This window comes from Fusarium vanettenii, assembly GCF_000151355.1.
Source record: "Fusarium vanettenii 77-13-4 chromosome 2 genomic scaffold NECHAsca_18_chr2_1_0, whole genome shotgun sequence".
Lineage (NCBI taxonomy): Eukaryota > Fungi > Ascomycota > Sordariomycetes > Hypocreales > Nectriaceae > Fusarium > Fusarium vanettenii.
The window spans coordinates 1,284,868-1,302,858 of NW_003315867.1; the positions used below are offsets into that span (position 1 = coordinate 1,284,868).

Below are 17,991 nucleotides of genomic sequence, written 5' to 3' on the forward strand. Positions count from 1 at the left end.
GCCGGCTAGTGAAGATGGCCATTGAAGAGTCGCAAGAGCAGACGACGGCTGAGAAGCTCCAGCTTCTCAAGAGCCCCCTCATCGCCGAGGACCGGTCCGACACAATAACTCTTGCCCCGACGAAGCAAGCCACGGCTCCCGACTTGAGTCTCTTTGGTAACAGATTCGAGGCCGATTGTCCACAGTTCCAGAAGGTTTGCGAATTACGCCCACGTCAGAATTTGCTGCTGACCCTCAAGTAGCACGAGGATGCCAGTCTGCTTGAGCTCTTCTTCGATCTCTTCTTCGCCGCCAATTACACTGTCTTTTCGCAGACACAGGGTGTCAACAGCCACGACCGCTTCAAGGCCTACGTTGGATACTTCAGGTATGAGGGTCAAGACAGCGCACGTATTGGCATGTTTTGACGTTGAAAGTGTTCTCTGGATTACATGGCTCACTGTCAGCCTTTATGATGTGCGCTTCGTGACTGACAGTCTCTTTGGTACGACAACACTAAATTCTTATTAGTGGGCGATGCTGACGGAATACAGAACGAGCGGCTCGAGGCGTTCATCTTGGTGTCATGGTTGGATTCGCCGTTGTTGCTCCCAAGTTTACCCCCGACGACCAAAATGTCAAGACGATGAGAACCATGTGTATGAACAGCCCCTTGAAACATCGAAACCAATGACTAACCATGACTAGCTATCATCCTCATGATCTCACGTCTCTGTCTGGCCGTCGAATACGCAAGCATCCTATGGCACATCCGCAAGTACAAGAAGCAGCGTCTCCCGATGCTGATGCAGATCGGCATGAACGTCATCGTGGCATTGGTATACCTAGGCATCACGTTCCGCTTCAGAGCTGGCAACAGCCGCGTCTTCATCGCATGGTACGTCCTCGCGGGCGTCGAGGTCATCCTTACCTTTGCCTTTGCAAACATCTGGCCAGTGCTCAGCTTCCAGGGTACTCATCTGATGAAGCGTATGGGTCTTTTGACTGTCATGATTCTTGGTGATGGAATTATTGTCATTGCTCAGAGTGTCGTTACTATCGTCAAGAGCCCTGATGCATGGAGTAAGCATACTTTTCCCGCACTGGTGATACGGAACTAACCAGTATCAGATTCGCAAACCATTGGTATCGTCACTGCTGCCTCAGCCACTGTCTACTTCGTCTTCCTCGTCTACTTTGACTGGATGAAGAACCCCAACCTTCCCCATGTGCGCCAGCAGATCTGGACAGTCATCCACTTCCCCTTCCACCTGGCCCTCGTTCTCTTCATGCAGGGCTTCACCCAATTCGTCATCTGGACCAAGATCATCGACACCCTCAAGAACCTAACCCTCGACTCAGTCTTCAACGATGTCAACGACATTGCCAAGTCGACAACTCAGAAAATCATCGACAACCTAAGCAAAATGATGACCGACTTCTTCAAGCTCTACCCACCCAAGTATGCCTCGACTTGGACAACCGTTGAGAACGCCCTCACAAACATCAGCGATATCGCCGATGATTTCTGGCCTCAGTTTGCAAAGTACGCCACGACACTCCAGGATAAGGATTTCCCAGATGAAGATGAGTTCAATACGTTTGCGGAGGCCTTCTATTCCATCAGCTACTCCATGGAGAACTCGCTGCTCGAGACCTTTGGCATCGACCTTGTGACCGAAATCTCTGAGGACAAAACCAACTCCAACATTACCGAGAACGCCCTCGAGGCCAAGGTTAACGAGCAGACCTGGACGCGCTTTGAGTTGGTTGTAAGTGGACCTGTTATCAACTATATCTTGTCAGTGTCTAACCTCGTATCCAGTTCCAATATGCCTACATCGCTGCTGGCATCACCCTCATCCTGATGGTCCTCCTCACCATCGTCTCACGCACCACCCCCTGGAGCAAATGGAGCATTGTCCGTACTGCCATCTACACCCTCCTCGGTATCGGAATGAGCTTGGTTGCCCTCCTCAACTACAGCCCTACCGACGCGGCCAAGTTCCAGGCCAGTGCTTGGATGCTTCCCACCATCACCCTCGTCTGGGTCCTCATCATCTTCCTCACTCACATCCGCAACCCGCCTCCCTTGTTCTTCAAGGGAAGCCAGTCTTTTTGGAGCAAGAAGAAGAGCGGACCATCTTACGATTATGTCATGCCCAACGAGACCCAGACCGAGTACAAGGGAGCGCCAAACAACCAGATTTCACAGGCTTAATGACTTTCGCATTGGATCTCAATATTGGCTGGACAGAGGGCCTTCTCCCTATTCTATAGAGCAGGAACATGTGGAAATATTTAGATAGCAAACGCTGGCTTCGGATGCACAAGTAGATATTATAGTAATAAAGTCTAAAAGCAGTTGTTGATAGGCATATGTTTTCAAAACTAAATTCATCAATCGGAGTAGGTACTTTCAGGTTCTAGAACTCGCTCGTCAACCTTGTCGAAATCCATCATCACAAACTTCATCCAAGCCAGTAACATTCACCGCACATCTTCCTATGGTCTACCAGCTTTTCTTCGCCCATGATACACGCATAGCCCCGCCCCGTCTTTATGTCTCATGTTCGCTGGGCACATTGGACTATTTGGGAGATGCTCAGGTACTTGGAACTCAAAAGTAGGTACCTGAGCAAAAGGATCCTGTTCGGGCCTTTGGGGTATCTGTTCCCACCACTCACGCACCTGTGGAGTGATGCTTCTACGGCGAACAGTTTGGAGAGAGTTACGCCTCGCTGAAGGTCCGGGCAGAAAAGAAACAGTGTCGTTTTCGAATGGAGGCACCAGTTCGGTGAAGAATGAGCGCGGACTTCCACTGGCCGTATCTTCACCCAATGGAGGAGTCTTGATCCGGACGGCTTCCTGTAGCAGGCGAAGATATCAGTACCTCTTTGTTGCCCTGAAGCAAGCTGAACACTCACCCCTCTAGGGTACTGATTATTAACACGGTCAACCCGCACTGTCGTCCTGTTAGTTATCTTGCTATTTCCAAAGCCAAGTAACAAATGAAGGGCAATACAAGTATGGCTAGAGAGGGTAATGTAGGAGGTGCCTTACCTTGAAGGGTTTCTCTCATGGAGCTAGCCATGCTACTGTATGAATCATTAGACTCCTTCCTACTCCATGGAGCCTTGCTAAAGAACTTCCGTCGAAGTTTCACCTTCCCAAGGTCATCTTTGAACCAAGTTCCTGACTTTGTGACTTGGTGAATGCTGTGGTAGTTTCCGGCTCCGTCCATGGTGGCCGAGGGGGGGCGCTCATGCTCAGGGATTGGGGGGCATGTACACCGCTGGCTCTGTCAGTTTTCTCCCCTATTATTGGTGCCTGGAGCTCAAGTACCTCTTTGCGAGTCCTGAATCTTAATTTGGACTCAATGCTCTTCTTCGCTTTGCCATACAGCCCTATGGTGCTTGATGGTGAGGAGGGCACCGTGCTTGCTTTTCGAACTGTGTCTGCAGCGCACATTGGCGAGATCGAACTGGAACTTCCCATGCCAGGAGACACGGAGCTGGACTCGCGGGCCTCGCGAGCCTCTGTTGATAGACGTAAAGTAGAGGGATGTTGTAAGGAGAATACGTGAGCTGATTCGGACACAAAAGGACTGGTAGGCTTCCTTGACGGTTGTTCAAAGGGCTTGAAGTTGGGCGGTACCGACATGGATGTCATTGGCGACGCAAAGGATATTTCTCGAGCGTCGGATTCACTGGCAGATTTCGTGGACCGGTTACGCCATTTCCAGATACTCTTACCAGAGTTGCTCTTCCGTTGCGTCATGACCTGACGCTCTGCCCAGTAGCCCTGCGGGAACCATACCTACTCGAATCCATCGCGAGGAGGGCGTGGGGGGTCAACGCCAAAGCCCGAAACTGAGGCTCGAGGTTGTTTGATTGGGCGAGGTGTAATATCTGACGAAGGTAGGTAGTTGGTGAATGCATTCTCTGGCATAGAAGGAAGGCTTGGCTGGTGCTTCATCGAGCCGTCCAAGTTTGGCGTTGGAAACGAGACCGACACGAAAGGAGGCGTGGCCTGGTGCGGGAAGGGGAGGTTGAAGTAGCTGGCGATAGTTAGCGAGATTCATTTCCTCAGCCTTACTGATCTCGTACTTGATCTCGTTCGCGTCGAGGCGAGTACTCATTGGCAGCGAATTGTCCGATAAAGGCGTCGCTGTCGGGGGCATGATGGAACCGGAGCAAGGCTCCGTGGATGGAGGAATGCTTTGATGGAAGCTGCCGAAAACAACGGCATATGATGAAGCATCCCGTGGATGTAGAAGCAATAGTAGAATCGAAGAGTCGTAAAGAATGGCCGAAGAAGAAGACAGGAGAGGAGACTAAAGCGAAGAGTCGAAGCGAAGGATTGAACTGAAGAACCGAGGTAAAGGGGGCGATCTGAAGATGTATGAGGGTCAATCCATGCGAGAGGACTGCATTGTAGAACTTCTTTGTAGGTTTATCGTGGTTGATAGGGACTTGGAGGTGGAAGAGGCTGAGGCTCTTGATCGTGATCTAAGTTCCCGGAGCGAAAGCGGAAGCTGCCTCTGCCTCTGCCTCATCTCACTCCTTCCGTTCAAAGTGACATCACTACTAAATCGACATCACCGAATGAGTAATGGGTACATTCTGTTCCAGAAAATGAATCACATAAATTGGTATCGAAATGGGCTCCTCCGTATTTTACAGAGTCAAATCTATCTCAAGTCGAACCAGCTCGAAACCCTTTTGATGCGCCAGACGCCATGTTTGTCTTCACTCATTAGGAAAGGGGCATTGAAACAAGATCAAGGTTGGACCTCGACTTAGTCAATGACCATGGTATCATCGCCATCCAGAGCCGGTCCTTGGGGCTCAAGCGGCACACCCCGGCCTCTTCCAGCCAACAACTCCCTCCTCACCTCGGGGCCAATGGCCGAGTGACCATGCGTCAGGAGTAGATCCAGCAGTGCCTCACGCTGGTCCTCTGTGACATCTCCCTTGTAGCGTTGCGCAAAGGCGAGCAGACTCTGGTGCCAAATGACGGGCAGCTTGGCCTTGGCATCTCCCTCAATCAGACCCGCCATAGCATCGCCAGAGTGAACAGAGGCAGGATCAACGCTTCGGAAGCGCATGAAGTGGAACACCAGGGCGTCGATGACCTGGTAGGGTAGCGCATACTTCTTCTCAAGGAGAGTCTTGATGAAGATGTTGGTAGCACCACCTCCCTCGGTGCCGTGTGAAGCCTCTTGGGCGGCAATATCGCACAGACCCTTGAGAGCAGCGGCGGAGTGAAGAACGGGGATGGAGATTCTAGCCAGCACAGCCGAGATAATATGAGCTTCTCGCAGCGTGCAAGTGCCACTTCCGACGAGGGGGAACAGGAAGCCCTTGAAGAAAGCAGCGGGCTTGTAAAGGGCCTTCTTGAGAGAGTTGAAGAGGTGAACGTTGAGCTTCTTGGTCTCATAGATATCCTCACGAACACGGTCGAGGATAACCATCTCGAGGAATCGCTGCACAACGTGGGGCTTGCTCGAAACAAAGATCCTCGTCGCCTGGTAGCAGGCGTTGGGGGACCAGGAATCGGGCTTGGTCACCTCAATGATATCCTCCCAATGAGGGATGGTTGGGAGGATCTTGAAGGGCTTGGGCAGAGGACCGGACTTGTATCGAGAGAGGATTTGTCCAACCCTGGATTCATTAGCTTCTGACTCTTGTTATTATTGGAAGTCTTGACTCACTTGGTGTAGACCTCAATGACCTTGGGGGGCAGCTCGTATTCGTCATCGGGGGGACCCAGATTGTTCTCTCGTCTCGCCTGTGCAGCTTCGTGGGCAGCAATCTTTTCAAGGATCAGATCCGCGAGGTTGATGCTGTCACCCTGCTCCTCCCCCGATGGCTGACGATCCCAACCGTGCTTAAGCAGGTCATCCTCCTCATCCGGCATGAACTTCTTGTACATGTCGAGGTCATTCGGGTCAACCTCGATCTCCTCCACAACCTCATCATCCTCACCCCAAGCCTCGTCATCGTCGTAAACCTTGTTCTCGTCCTCGGCTTCGTCGTCAAATCGCGAATCGTAGCCAAAAGTATCGATAGTGGGTTTGGAGACAACCTTTCCGGCATTTTCCTCCTCGGCCAATTCACGACCTATCCGAAGAATGGTCCTCGAAGCGCGGTCATCGACAAAGTTTTCCTCCTCGTTGTCGCCGCCAGTCGATCGCCTCTTGGATGGCTTGTTCTTGAGAATGCCGGTGGCTGTGATATCATCCTCGAGAGGGTTATGGCGTCGCGTCTGCCGCGAGGCGAAGGGAGTGGTAGCCTTGGGCATTTTGGGCGTCTTGTCTTGGGATGGGCACACACACACACACACAATGTGGGCTTGGAGTATCAGAGGCAGAGTAGATTTTCAAAATTTTGTGCCTTATCGATAACCACCCCTCTTTCTAATTTAGGCATAGCGCTTTGGTGAGCTCAAAATGGTGCCTCACCGCCTTCAGTCAGCGCCAATCATTCTTCGGGTAATTGGTTTGCCGGCTCCGAATTGATATCAGAACGCTTCCCTTCCTTCGCCTGGAGGAGACGTGTAAATGAGTTGGAGGTTATAGAAATTCGAGTTAAGAGGGCTTTATTTGACTTTGCCTAGCTCTCATCCTAGTGATTGTTTAAGTCGTTGACTAAAGACATTGTGTGGAGTGTCTTTGGATGTGGAAAAGACCAGCTTAGAGCTCATACAAACAGAACTCCATATTGAACGGGAAAGGAGACTTATACTAGGATCACTGTAGCTCATTCCGGCTCGGTACACATAGATCCAAAAATAAATATAATCATCTCTGACTACCTAGGGGCGGGTTTAGAAGAAGTCATGCTAAGTAAGAAGTTCAACATCATAGCAGTCCATCAGTGAGGGAAGAGAATAAGAAATAAAAGAGTCAACTGTGATTCAGTGCTATTAATCCCATGATAAACTCACCTAGACAAGTTCTATCTCATCCGAGTTCCTTCATGCACTTCTCATCGCTCATTTCTACCAACTTCTATTTAAAATTCTGCCCCGCCACCATGATGACACTGGAGACCCTTGGAAACTTCTTTGCCCTGTGGGTCCCGCTGAAAGAGTCACCGGCAATGACGCCCAGCCCACTGAAGCAGCGATGACTTCAGGCGTCTGCCCCACTATCAAATTGCCCCTCCAAAAATCATCACCACCATCGTTGAAAACTCCTTCAACCACATATCCAAGATACCAGCAAGATGCCAACTGAGCTAGAAGAAGTATGCTTCTCTTTGCGCGATTTTCATGTAGTCACCCACTAACTTTGGCCTCTGCAGCTCGTGGGCTTCATCGCCCACCCTCACCCTCAGATTCGCCAAGTTGCCGTCGAGAATTTGGTGCCGTACTCGACTGCGGAACCCAACATCTTCAAGGATTCACAACTCCAGCCTGTGAAGAACCTCAAGATCTTGATTCGAGATCACCCCGTGAGTGGAATTTGTCAGGGACTTTACGAGAAACTCAGTGCTAACGCCATGTCGCAGAAAATATCTGAGCATGCTGTGACAATTCTGGTCAACTTGTCGGGTGATCAAGAGATTCTTGAGAACCTAGCAACAGATGAGAAATTCCTCGATGTCGTATTCCGACGGATAGTGGTGCGCACGAATCATTCACGATATTATGTGTATAAACACTAGCTAACCCACCAAGTAGAACCCTGAGGAGCCCAATGCCAACCTCCTAGCCATGCTCCTCGCCAACTTGGCCAAGTGGGATAACTTCAAGGAAGTTCTCAAGAGGAAACAGCAGGCTCCTGAAGAGCTAGGCTCAGACGATGTTGTCCTCAACCAGCTGATGGACCTCTTCGTCAAGGGTCAGGACGGCTCATACAACAAAAAGGCGGACTTTGACTACCTCGCCTACGTCTTTGCAGATCTCGCCAAGCATTCCGACATCCGCAAGCACTTCCTCCAAGTGCAAAAATACGACGATGTCATCCCCATCACCAAGCTCAAGGTCTTTACCGAGCACAAGTCCGACATCCGGAGGAAGGGCGTTGCCAGCACCATCAAGAACGTTGCTTTTGAGACATCATCACACCCCTCCTTCCTCTCTGAGGACGAGATTGATATCTTGCCTTATATCCTACTCCCAATCATGGGCAACGAGGAGTACGACGTCGACGAGAGCATGGACATGCTGCCAGACCTGCAACTGCTGCCACCGGACAAGAAGCGAGACTCGGACCACAAGAACATCCAGACCCACGTCGAGACACTAACTCTGCTAACAACAACAAGAGAGGGTCGCGATCTCATGCGCCGTGTCAAGGTATATCCCGTTATTCGGGAAACACATTTGCGTGTTGAGGACGAGGGTGTTCAGGAGGCATGTGAGCGACTTGTGCAGGTATTGGCACGTGATGAGGCCGATGAGGGCAAGGATGAAAGCAAGGAGGATGTCAAGTTGATTGAGGGTACCAATGGACGGGTAGAGGAAGTTGAAGATGAGGATGATCAGCTCGTGGAGGTTTGAATGTGTATGAATCACAAATGAAGCACGTTGATAGCCATGAAAAGTTCCATCTTGTATTTTCTCACAGCTTTGCTTATCCTTGTTTGAGGGAGACAGGTACCTAGATGTTGGGGGCGAAGCTGGACCTGCCATAATGGCTATTCTAAGTCGTAGTACATAATTGAAAAGAGGTAATCACAAGCTCCTTGAACAATGAATGGGAATTATGCAAGGTTGTCCAAGATTTAGGAGTACTCGGGCCCTAAGCACAGCCCAGTCTCTAAGTCTCCAGTCCTAAATCATATCTATCCCTCATCGCAGCCACTCGGTAATCTATTGCAGCAGTTGTATTTCAGGCGGCGGGGTCATACTGTGCTTCACTCGGGCCGTAGAAGTGAATCGAATGAGGTGTATATCTCAGGAGAGCTTGAAAACTTCATGATATCGAGTCCAGCGAGGTTGATGAAGAACGAGAACTTCAATCCAGCATCTCCAGCACATAGAAACCCTACTTCTCTATGTGATAGTTTCGGCCTTTTGGTCCGGCCTTGTGTATATATAGGAACGCAACAATAGCCTGTATACCCAGATCCAGTTGTCGTACGCTTGGATTCCTGGAAGGGCTAAGACGATCAGTTCGTCAGGTCCCTCCATTATATGCGAGCCCCAGGCTACTTTCGTTCCCTCCTTTTGGGAAACAGCTGTGAGTAGTATATAACGGGTGTCAACTTTGATACCCAGATCAATGATCCAGTTCTGGAGTGATGCCGCTGAAACGTCTTCTGCCGAGTGGGGAAAGTCTGGTGGGAACAACGCAGCTGGGTTCAAGCCGCGTGAGTGCCCAGTTCTGGAGTGCGGTGATGGAGCGCAATATATATTCGTTTCGTCAGTTGCCGAACAAGTCCTCTATATGAAGGGAGAGGGCTGAGAGCTTTGTAGTTCTTTGCGTAGCAACGTGACTACGTCGCAACTAGAGTTGGCCCCAGTCTTCTCGGTCAATAACGCCGTTTCCCGTGACCCCTGGGGGATTTCGGTCCCTACCCGTGGTCTGTGGTAGGGGAAGGTGGTGCTTCGGCATCTGACATCTTAACATTTTCATCGTTGCCCGAGGTTGGAACAGTATCGTCAACGGTGATAGGGGCAGGTTGTGTTTAAAGATGTGCTTTCTTCAATACGCCATGAAGTGATTTATCACAATTGACGACACAGGCTCGAATATTGGCCAGTACTAAGCAGGGGATTGGGGGTCTGTGAGGGCAAGCGTCCTCCCAAAGGAACCTGTAGTAGAAGAAGTAGATGTCGATTTAGGTTTAAGGCTACCCTTAACATAGAAGGTAACCCAATGCTTAAAGATATGATAGAAGTAGAAACTTGTTTCGCGAAAATTGTGTGAGGAAAGTTGTCTTGGTCCCGCAGTGGAAGGCTGAGTCTCTGCTACCACAGGGTCGGGGAGCCTCAGAGGAAGACTCAGCGTAAGGAGCCACCATATGCTTGGGCACCCAGAGGAGCGCTTTGTCGTATTATACTTGGGGATAGCATAGGTATAGATCCCCGTAAACCTAGTATAATAATCCTCGGTTGACATGGGTGCCAGTCGTCAAAGAGGAAAAGAAGTCCTCTAAGGGCGGGATCGTGTCGTCCCGAATAATGCTCAGCTCTTTCGCCCTGCCCTTAAGGCAATGACTCCCGGGCTATTCTTCCCGGATTAATATATTATATAGGCCCTATCAGGGTCCCGAACCAGTCTTGCCCCTTGAACTATCGATAGTGCGTGGGTTTTATGATTCACTGACTTACAATGCCAAAGGCCTAGCTCGGTCTTTTGTTCTCTTGAACCATAGAGCGAGTGCTCTATATATTAGAGCCTTGCAGGAACCACATCCCGCTTCTCGGCTCTCAGGTAGCAATCGAACCGTAAATGGGTATATATATAAAGGTTAGAGTGGCCACTCGTCTATTGGCGGATAATAAGTTGGGTCTCCCAGTCGAGGTGTACTTGATCTGCTGAGTAGCAGAGATTATTCTGGCATGTCAAGGCGAGAGATCAAGGTGTTAGCTAGGGCCAGGTCAGGTACTTATACCTGATCCATGGCTAGGCATCCTAGCTCGCATTACAGGAAGGCATCAGAGGCAGAAGCCTCGTGCTTGATATTTGTTGGCTGACAATTCATTTCTTGTGTTGTAGCTTACAATTAAATCTCGTTCACAGTTTGACAATTGCATGTCTCAATTGCAAGACACACTCAACAAACTGTAACGGAGAGGCGGATGATGGATCAAACACCCACCAATGACTACTAGCGTGATGGCGAGGATTGTATGAGTGCTTGCATCGGTTGGATCTACGAGAATATGATAGGATCATGCAGTCTCTATCCCCTAGTGGACATGTATCTTGGGCTGGGGACTGAGAAAAGGTAGGTGAGGGTCCCGTCTGTCTGACGTCGGCGACGTTGTCCATCGTCGCCTTTCATTTATCCATCGACGGACATAGTATGCCATCTTCGCAGGCGGACACAACGACACACATTCACAAGCAGTATCAGAAGGCCAAGTTGCAAAATCAGCTCACCAAAGCGGCGGCAGCACAAAATACCATTTTAGCTTTATATAACGCAACAGTCTCGCCCATCCATGCCATGACATCCATCTCAATGTCTGATTATATCCCGGTCCCCTCTGACCATCCAATCGCAACCAAAGCAAGCTTCCCTCCCAGTCTTTTCAAACTTCTCAACTTTCCATCTTCTGCTCTCCCACATGTAAAGGAGTGTCAGGGTATCATTCAAAAGGTTCCCTCTATGTGTATCAACAATGCGCCTGAAATGAGTGTCGTGGTCATGCCAAATGGCCAAAAATGCTAAATGCGCCCAGGTCGTTGTATATGCAAAAATGAGTGTCCGTGAATCGTAAATGTAAACATGTCGTCATCCAATAGACATTAGTTTTAAGGAGTGTCATGAATAGTTGAAAAAAGGGGGTGTCGTCGAAAATTAAATGAATAGGACCGCCGCCATCGAGAGAAGGGCGACGACAGATGCCAAGCTGGCAGAGATGCGAGAGGCAGCTCCTTCAACGGTGGCAGGTGTCGTTGTCGCTCCGGTAAGAGCCGAAGTGCGCGTCTCAAGGTGTGACTGGCGCTCTGAGGTCTCGGTAGCCTTGCCTCCAGGAGCTGAGGCGCCCGTCTCGACGGTTGTCTCGGTGCCCTCTGTCTCGGTGGCTTTGCCTCCAAGGGCAGAAGCGTCAGTTCCGGCGGCCTCGGTCTCGGTAGTCTTGCTACCCTCGGCTGAGGCGCCTGTAGCAGTTGCCTCACTGCCAGCTGAAGCGCCTGTGGCAGTAGCCTCAGTCTCAGTAGCCTCGCCTCCAAGAGCAGAAGCGTCGGTCTCAACGGCCCCAGTCTCAGTAGCCTCTGTGCCGAGAGCCTCGACAGAACCGCTTGGCCGAGCAGCCGTTGTCACAGTAGCGGTGGTCTCTGGAGACTCAGACTCAGACTCACGGGCATCAGACTCGCGGGCCTCCGAGTTACTAGACCCACCGGTTGCTGTCTCTTCAGCTCCGTCAGTCGCCGAGGTCTCCTCAGTTGCTTCGTCATCATCCGTCGCAGTAGCTTCAGCAGCAACCGAAGACTCATCCTCGGACGCTGCCGTAACACTGGCCTGCGAGTCCTCTGTTGTCGTTACAGCGTCAGCCGCGACAGAACCTGTGGGTTCGTCTTCCTCTTGCTGAGTCGAGGTAGGTCCGGATGCTGCAGTGACTGAGTCCGAATCATCGGTGGTCGCGGCATCTTCCTCTTGTTGAGTCGCGCTGGGCTCAGACTGCTCCGTGGTCGCCTGTGCCTCTTCAGAAGCCTGGCTAGTTGGCTCGGAATCGTCTTCGGCAGAAGTAGCACTGGGCTCTTCTGTGGCCTCTGCAGTTGGGCCGAAGATCTCTGTGGTTGCCTCATCATCGTCCTCAGCTGAAGTGGGCGCAGCAGTCTCCTCAGGCCCCTCCGTAGTGGATGGTGCGGTTGGAGTGACAATCTCAGTGGTTGGCTCAAGATCTTCTTCGGTCGTGGTCAGGACATCGAATCCGCCCGAGCTGGCCTCGACTTGTCCGGTTGTCTCGACATCAGGCTCGCCAGTGACCTGAGACTCGGGGCCGGAGTCAGTTGTGGCAGGCTTGGTGTCCTCACCCTCACAATAGTTGATGAATTGTCCAAACTTGGGCTCGACATAGGACTGGAGGCCGGTCTTGGCATCGTCCGCGTTTTCAGTGATACAGTCTGTGCAGGCCGCGTAGCTGCCCATGAAAGAAGAACCCTTGGCGCAGAGCTTGTCAGACTTTCCGACAGAGAGAGCGATCTTGTAAGCACCATCACAGTCATCGAAACAGACGGCAGGGGCGACTCCATCTCGCTTGCTGAACATGTGCATTCCACGGCGCTGGTGAGCGCTGGGGATGTAGTCGTAGGCTTCAGCGACGGAGATTGTGGTAGTCGTGGTGGTAGGCTTGGGCCAGTCGCTCAAAGACGTCTGGGAAGCCCAGTTACCGGTGGTAATGGTTGTGAGTGTACCGTTGATAATCTTCTCCTCTTCAACCTTCTTGAAGATGTCGAATGAAAGACCGAAGGCCTCGGGGTTCAGGTTGAAGTATCCCGCAGACGGGGCATAGTACGAAGTCTCGTTCTTGCGCCATCTGATCTTCTTGAACTTGGGAGCAGGGATACAGTACTGGGGCTTACACAGGTAGTCGTCCTCAGGTGGCTCAGACCAGAGGTCGCATGACTTGGGCTTGGGAGGGTTGCAGACGTAGCCAGGCGCGCAGCCAAAGGTGCGGTCGGAATCGATGGCCAGGGGCGCGGACAGACCTGTAGGCTTGGGGCAGATGCTGAGGACGGACGAGACAGTGACCGTGGTAGGAGGAGGGACCACGGTTTGCGCAACAACCACGGTGGTAGTGTAAACTTGCGTTGGGCCAGGGACCACAGACACAATTGTCTCGCCATCCCTGGTAAGGGTGACGGTCTCCGCAGGCAGTTGCTCGGTGACAACCGAGACGACGGTTCTTCCAGGCAGAGTGGTGATCTGACCAGGCTGGGTAACACCAGGCTGGGTAACAACCACAGTTTGGACAATAGTCTCTCCAGGGAGAGTCGTGACTTGGCCATCTCGGGTCACCGTCTGGGCCTCTCGGGTGACAGTGGTAACAACCGTTTCCCGGGGTCCGGGAACCTGCTGCGTAACAACTGACACGACGGTTCTTCCAGGAAGAGTTGTGACCTGTCCAGGCTGAGTGACAACCACAGTTTCTCCGGGGAGCGTTGTGACCTGGCCATCTCGGGTTACTGTCTGAGCCTCTTCTGTGATGGTTGTGACCTCGCCATCGAGCGTGACGGTTCTGGCTGGTTCAGTCACAGTGATGGTTTCCTCGTCGGTCACGACGATTGTCTCTCCGGCTTGAGTCACAGTCCTTCCCTCTTCGGTAATAACCACTGTCTCGCCATCTTCGGTGATAACAATTGTCTCACCCTCGGTAACGACAACCGTCTCAGGGGGCTTGGTCGCGGTGAGTGTCACGGTTCGTCCCTCAGTCACGACAACAGTTTCTGTCGTGCCAGTCTCGGTGAGAGTGACGGTATAACCCTCAGTAACGGTGGTGACCTCGCCGTCGTCGGTAATCGTTACCGTGTGGCCTTCTGTGACGGTCCTATCCTGAGTGATAGTAGTGCCGTCAGTGATGGTCACAGTGTGGCCCTCCGTCACGGTGATGACTTCGCCATCGTCGGTAATCGTTACGGTTTGGCCCTCAGTAACAGTGATGACCTCGCCATCGTCGGTAATCGTAACAGTGTGGCCTTCTGTAATAGTCCTATCCTGAGTGACAGTAGTGCCCTCAGTAACGGTAACGATCTCGCCATCATCAGTGACAGTGACGGTTTGGCCTTCCGTGATAGTTCGGTCCTGGGTAACGGTGGTGCCGTCGGTAATAGTCACAGTATGGCCCTCAGTAACGGTAATGATCTCGCCGTCGTCAGTGACAGTGATGGTTTGGCCTTCTGTGATCGTCCTATCCTGAGTGATAGTAATACCATCGGTGATGGTCACAGTAGTGCCCTCAGTAACGGTAACAATCTCGCCATCGTCAGTGACAGTGACGGTTTGGCCTTCTGTGATAGTTCGGTCCTGGGTAATGGTGGTGCCGTCGGTAATAGTCACAGTCTGACCCTGAGTCACGGTAACGATCTCGCCGTCGGTGATAGTTACGGTGTGGCCCTCGGTCACTGTCTCGATAACCTTGTCGGTAACAGTCTCAACAATCTTGTCGGTTACCGTCTCAGTAATCTTGTCGGTAACAGTCTCAGTAACCTTGTCGGTAACCCTGTCGGTCACCGTCACCGTCTTCGTGGGCTTAGGAGGGCAGTAGCCCTTGGTTATAGTCACTGTTTGCTTAGGAGGGCAAGGGTGGCCCTTGGTGATGGTAACTGTCTCCTTGGGAGGTGAGCCATAGCACTTTGTGATGTAGACGGTTGTAGGCGGTTCCCTGCTGCAAGTTCCAGTCTCGCTGGTAGTTGGCGTGCTTGTTGGCGGCTCAGTCGAGCTGGTTGGCGGCTCAGTCGAGCTGGTTGGCGGCTCAGTCGAGATAGTTGGGGGCTCGGTTGAGCTGGTCCAGGGCTCAGTCGAAGTGGTCGGGGGCTCATCCGAACTGGTAGTCGGCTCAGTGTAGCTGTCAGATGAAGACTCAATTGAGCTAGTAGTTGGCGGCACGTAAGTAGAACTAGTAGTCGGGGGGATGTAAGTCGAGCTAGTAGTTGGTGGAACATAGGTAGAACTAGTGGTCGGAGGAACATAAGTCGAACTAGTGGTCGGCGGCGCGTAGGTAGAGCTAGTTGTCGGCGGTACATAGGTTGAGCTAGTCGTCGGGGGAACATCGACAGATGTTGTAGTCGGGGGGACATCGACAGACGTTGTAGTCGGGGGAACATAGGTAGACGTGGTAGTCGGAGGCTCATAGGTCGGAGGCTCATAGGTTGGCGGAACATAGGTTGGCGGAACATAGATAGAACTGCTTGTGGTTGGCGGGCCAGGAGGCGGGATACCCGTGTAGGTCTTGGTGCAACCGCAGTGCTTATCAAAGACCTTGTAAGAGGGAAGCTTCTCGGCTGGGGAGGTTGTCGAGAGTTCCTCCTGTTGCTCCTCTACAGATGTCGTCGGCTGAACTTGAGATGATTGAGACACCTCGACCGTGTCATAGTCGTTCGGGGTGGATGAGGGCTCATCGTCCGGACTAGAAGTCGGCACTTGAGTTGTGGTAGGCGCCGGTACGTCGCCATACTCATAGCCGCCCCCGTAGCCCGTGTTGTCGGGGGCTGTTTCTGAACTGGGAGCGTCATTTACCACGACACTTGAGCTGCCTTCAGGCTGGACAGCCCTGCGGTGCAGGTTGCCATTGTTGGCTGGGAGCTTGACAGCTGCAGCGCCCATGGCGCTGAGCATCAGCAAGAAACGCATGGCGGCGAGCGAGTGAACGGCAGCCCCAATAGCGAACGTATGTGATGAAAGAACGAGAGTCGGGACCCAAGTATTCTTCCAAAGATGTCAGAGCTGACCACAGAAGGTAGAGAGAAAGGGAATCTCAAGCCGTTCAACACCGACGAATACCATATATATCGGTCGGATCAGGCTGAGTGAAGGTTGGACCAGGGGCTGAGCAAGTCCACGTACCAAGTGCCGGTGATGCAGCTGATTGGCACCACTTGCATCGATATCCGCAATTGGTGTTAATCTCCTCTCTTGTCAGCCACTCCGGCGTGTGTTGTTGACACGGCAGGGAAGCGGGTGAGGAGGCAACCGGGCTGCGGCTCGATGCTGTGGATGTCCTCCTGGGGCGTTGAAGATCGACGTAATCAAACAGCGCAAGCAGCCAAGTGTAAGCTCAAATTAAAGAGCTCCCAAGATGGACATGGGCAGGACCCGAACGAGATGGATGACTAGGACAAAGAGCCAGGGACATGACAAAAGGTCCATTGACCAGACGTGAGAGGGCAGCATGGAGCTAAATGGAGTCTCCATGCCTTGCGGGTACCTTGCCCGAGATTGCTCGCCTTGAGGGATATCGGCCTTGCCATGGTAGGTAGCATGAGCAACAATGCATTTAGACATCGCACATGCAGTGAGCATGGCCCCGGAGGGCAAGGATCTGAACGGGGCACGTACGATTTGCCCAGGTCCAGCAGCCAGGGCCAGGTCCAGCAGGCACCACGGCTTCAAAGGGCGGTCCACTTGGACAAGGACCTTGTTCCGGGGCCTTGACACTGGGCTGGAGCGGGCAAGAGAGTTCAAGGCTCGGCAAGCAAGAGAGAGCCAAGGGCCGACAAATGGCGGAGAAGTGACAATCACATCACAACCCTTGAGCTGCTGACGACGCGGTAAATCCATGACCATGACCGTTGTAGCCCACCAACGAGGCCCCCCAGCAAGCCAGCTCTCTCGGCGGGGTTGGATGTATGTTGCGATCTGACAGACGCAATTGCTGCTTAGGGAACCGGCAAAGCGGGCTCAGCCTAGAAGCTCCGCGTGGACGAGTCGGGCGCAGACGGTGACATTGCAAAGGCAGAGGTTTGCGGGTCAAAAATAGGTAATCCGGTGTCGTCCAGCATGGCGCCATTGATGCTGTGGCTCGAACACGGCAGAGATAGGATGGATGGACGATGTGAAGGTTTGGACAGAGCTCGTGTTGAAGACGCAAACCAGGAAGCCACGACGAGCTGTGGGAAAGGCATAGGCTGTCAGCGACTCGGAGATGCTTCAGAGGCGCTGGCTTGATGATGCGCCGGCACGCGGGCTGTGATGGACGGGACGTGGTGATGGTGGTGGAGGCGACCATAGAGCATGGGAGAAAAAGACTGGAATAAGTGGGTCCCACCATCTCACCATGCTCTGTTTTAACTCCCCCACTTCTATATCTAAACAGGGTCTAAAGAGCCTAAAGATCTTTGAAGAGTATTCGTACACCGTAAGACTATCGTATTATCATGCTTCTACTGCAAAGAGTCAGCATTATACTCGAGTCTCCGTAACAGCATCACAACAGCTCAGACTTGCATTTCTTTCGGTGACTCGAGAGGTGAGTGAGGTTCAGCAGTTCGCGGTAGGCTCCCACACTCTCGGACTAGCGTCTTTCAACGGGGCGGGCGGGCAAGCGCCACAACCTGTCGGTCAGGGCCTCCTTGCCTCTGATTGGTCACAGCCCGAGGACCCTGGTCCAATCCAGGGCGGAATTTTTACTGCGGCCCAGCCCTGTGGAAGCGGAGACCGCAACATGGCTCCTCACGAGGAAGGTAAGCTTCCTCGGACTCCATCTTTTGCTGACTGCTCCACTGAACCTGAGATGAAACCCACTGTAGCCTGGGAGCCGGGCCTGATGGGAATTGGAATTGAGAATGTGCATGTCGGTTTGGTTCAGTTGAATGCAACAGTCATGGGAACGGGTTGCCTACCCGACCTCCTGGCTCTGGCTGGGGCTCGGATCAAATATTGCCCAGGG

At 52.3% G+C, this 17,991-nt stretch overlaps 5 protein-coding genes across 5 annotated transcripts; 2 read left to right on the forward strand and 3 right to left on the reverse strand.

Moving 5' to 3' along the window:
* Positions 1-14: 14 nt before the first annotated feature.
* NECHADRAFT_33885 (uncharacterized protein) lies at positions 15-2,200 on the forward strand (the record flags this gene model as incomplete). Its single annotated transcript, XM_003045877.1, has 7 exons — positions 15-194; positions 243-367; positions 417-484; positions 534-638; positions 688-1,062; positions 1,111-1,751; positions 1,805-2,200. The coding sequence occupies 7 exons, from the start codon at positions 15-17 to the stop codon at positions 2,198-2,200; spliced, it is 1,890 nt and encodes a 629-aa protein (XP_003045923.1).
* A 299-nt stretch (positions 2,201-2,499) lies between these two features.
* Positions 2,500-3,783, reverse strand: NECHADRAFT_25867 (uncharacterized protein; the record flags this gene model as incomplete). Its single annotated transcript, XM_003046443.1, has 4 exons — positions 2,500-2,847; positions 2,907-2,963; positions 3,005-3,274; positions 3,325-3,783. Coding segments are annotated over 4 exons (1,134 nt in total), but the record flags the coding sequence as incomplete, so codon positions are not given.
* A 997-nt stretch (positions 3,784-4,780) lies between these two features.
* Positions 4,781-6,285, reverse strand: NECHADRAFT_34386 (uncharacterized protein; the record flags this gene model as incomplete). Its single annotated transcript, XM_003046444.1, has 2 exons — positions 4,781-5,645; positions 5,696-6,285. 2 exons carry the CDS (start codon positions 6,283-6,285, stop codon positions 4,781-4,783), a joined length of 1,455 nt encoding a protein of 484 aa, XP_003046490.1.
* A 926-nt stretch (positions 6,286-7,211) lies between these two features.
* NECHADRAFT_58011 (uncharacterized protein) lies at positions 7,212-8,526 on the forward strand (the record flags this gene model as incomplete). The annotated part of the gene is made up of 4 exons (XM_003045878.1): positions 7,212-7,232; positions 7,290-7,439; positions 7,497-7,610; positions 7,669-8,526. The coding sequence occupies 4 exons, from the start codon at positions 7,212-7,214 to the stop codon at positions 8,488-8,490; spliced, it is 1,107 nt and encodes a 368-aa protein (XP_003045924.1). The 3' UTR covers positions 8,491-8,526.
* A 2,500-nt stretch (positions 8,527-11,026) lies between these two features.
* Positions 11,027-15,956, reverse strand: NECHADRAFT_103374 (uncharacterized protein; the record flags this gene model as incomplete). The annotated part of the gene is made up of 11 exons (XM_003046445.1): positions 11,027-12,136; positions 12,170-12,317; positions 12,486-13,512; positions 13,626-13,693; positions 13,728-13,922; positions 14,043-14,252; positions 14,295-14,873; positions 15,294-15,357; positions 15,412-15,554; positions 15,684-15,745; positions 15,827-15,956. 11 exons carry the CDS (start codon positions 15,954-15,956, stop codon positions 11,463-11,465), a joined length of 3,300 nt encoding a protein of 1,099 aa, XP_003046491.1. The 3' UTR covers positions 11,027-11,462.
* Positions 15,957-17,991: the final 2,035 nt, after the last annotated feature.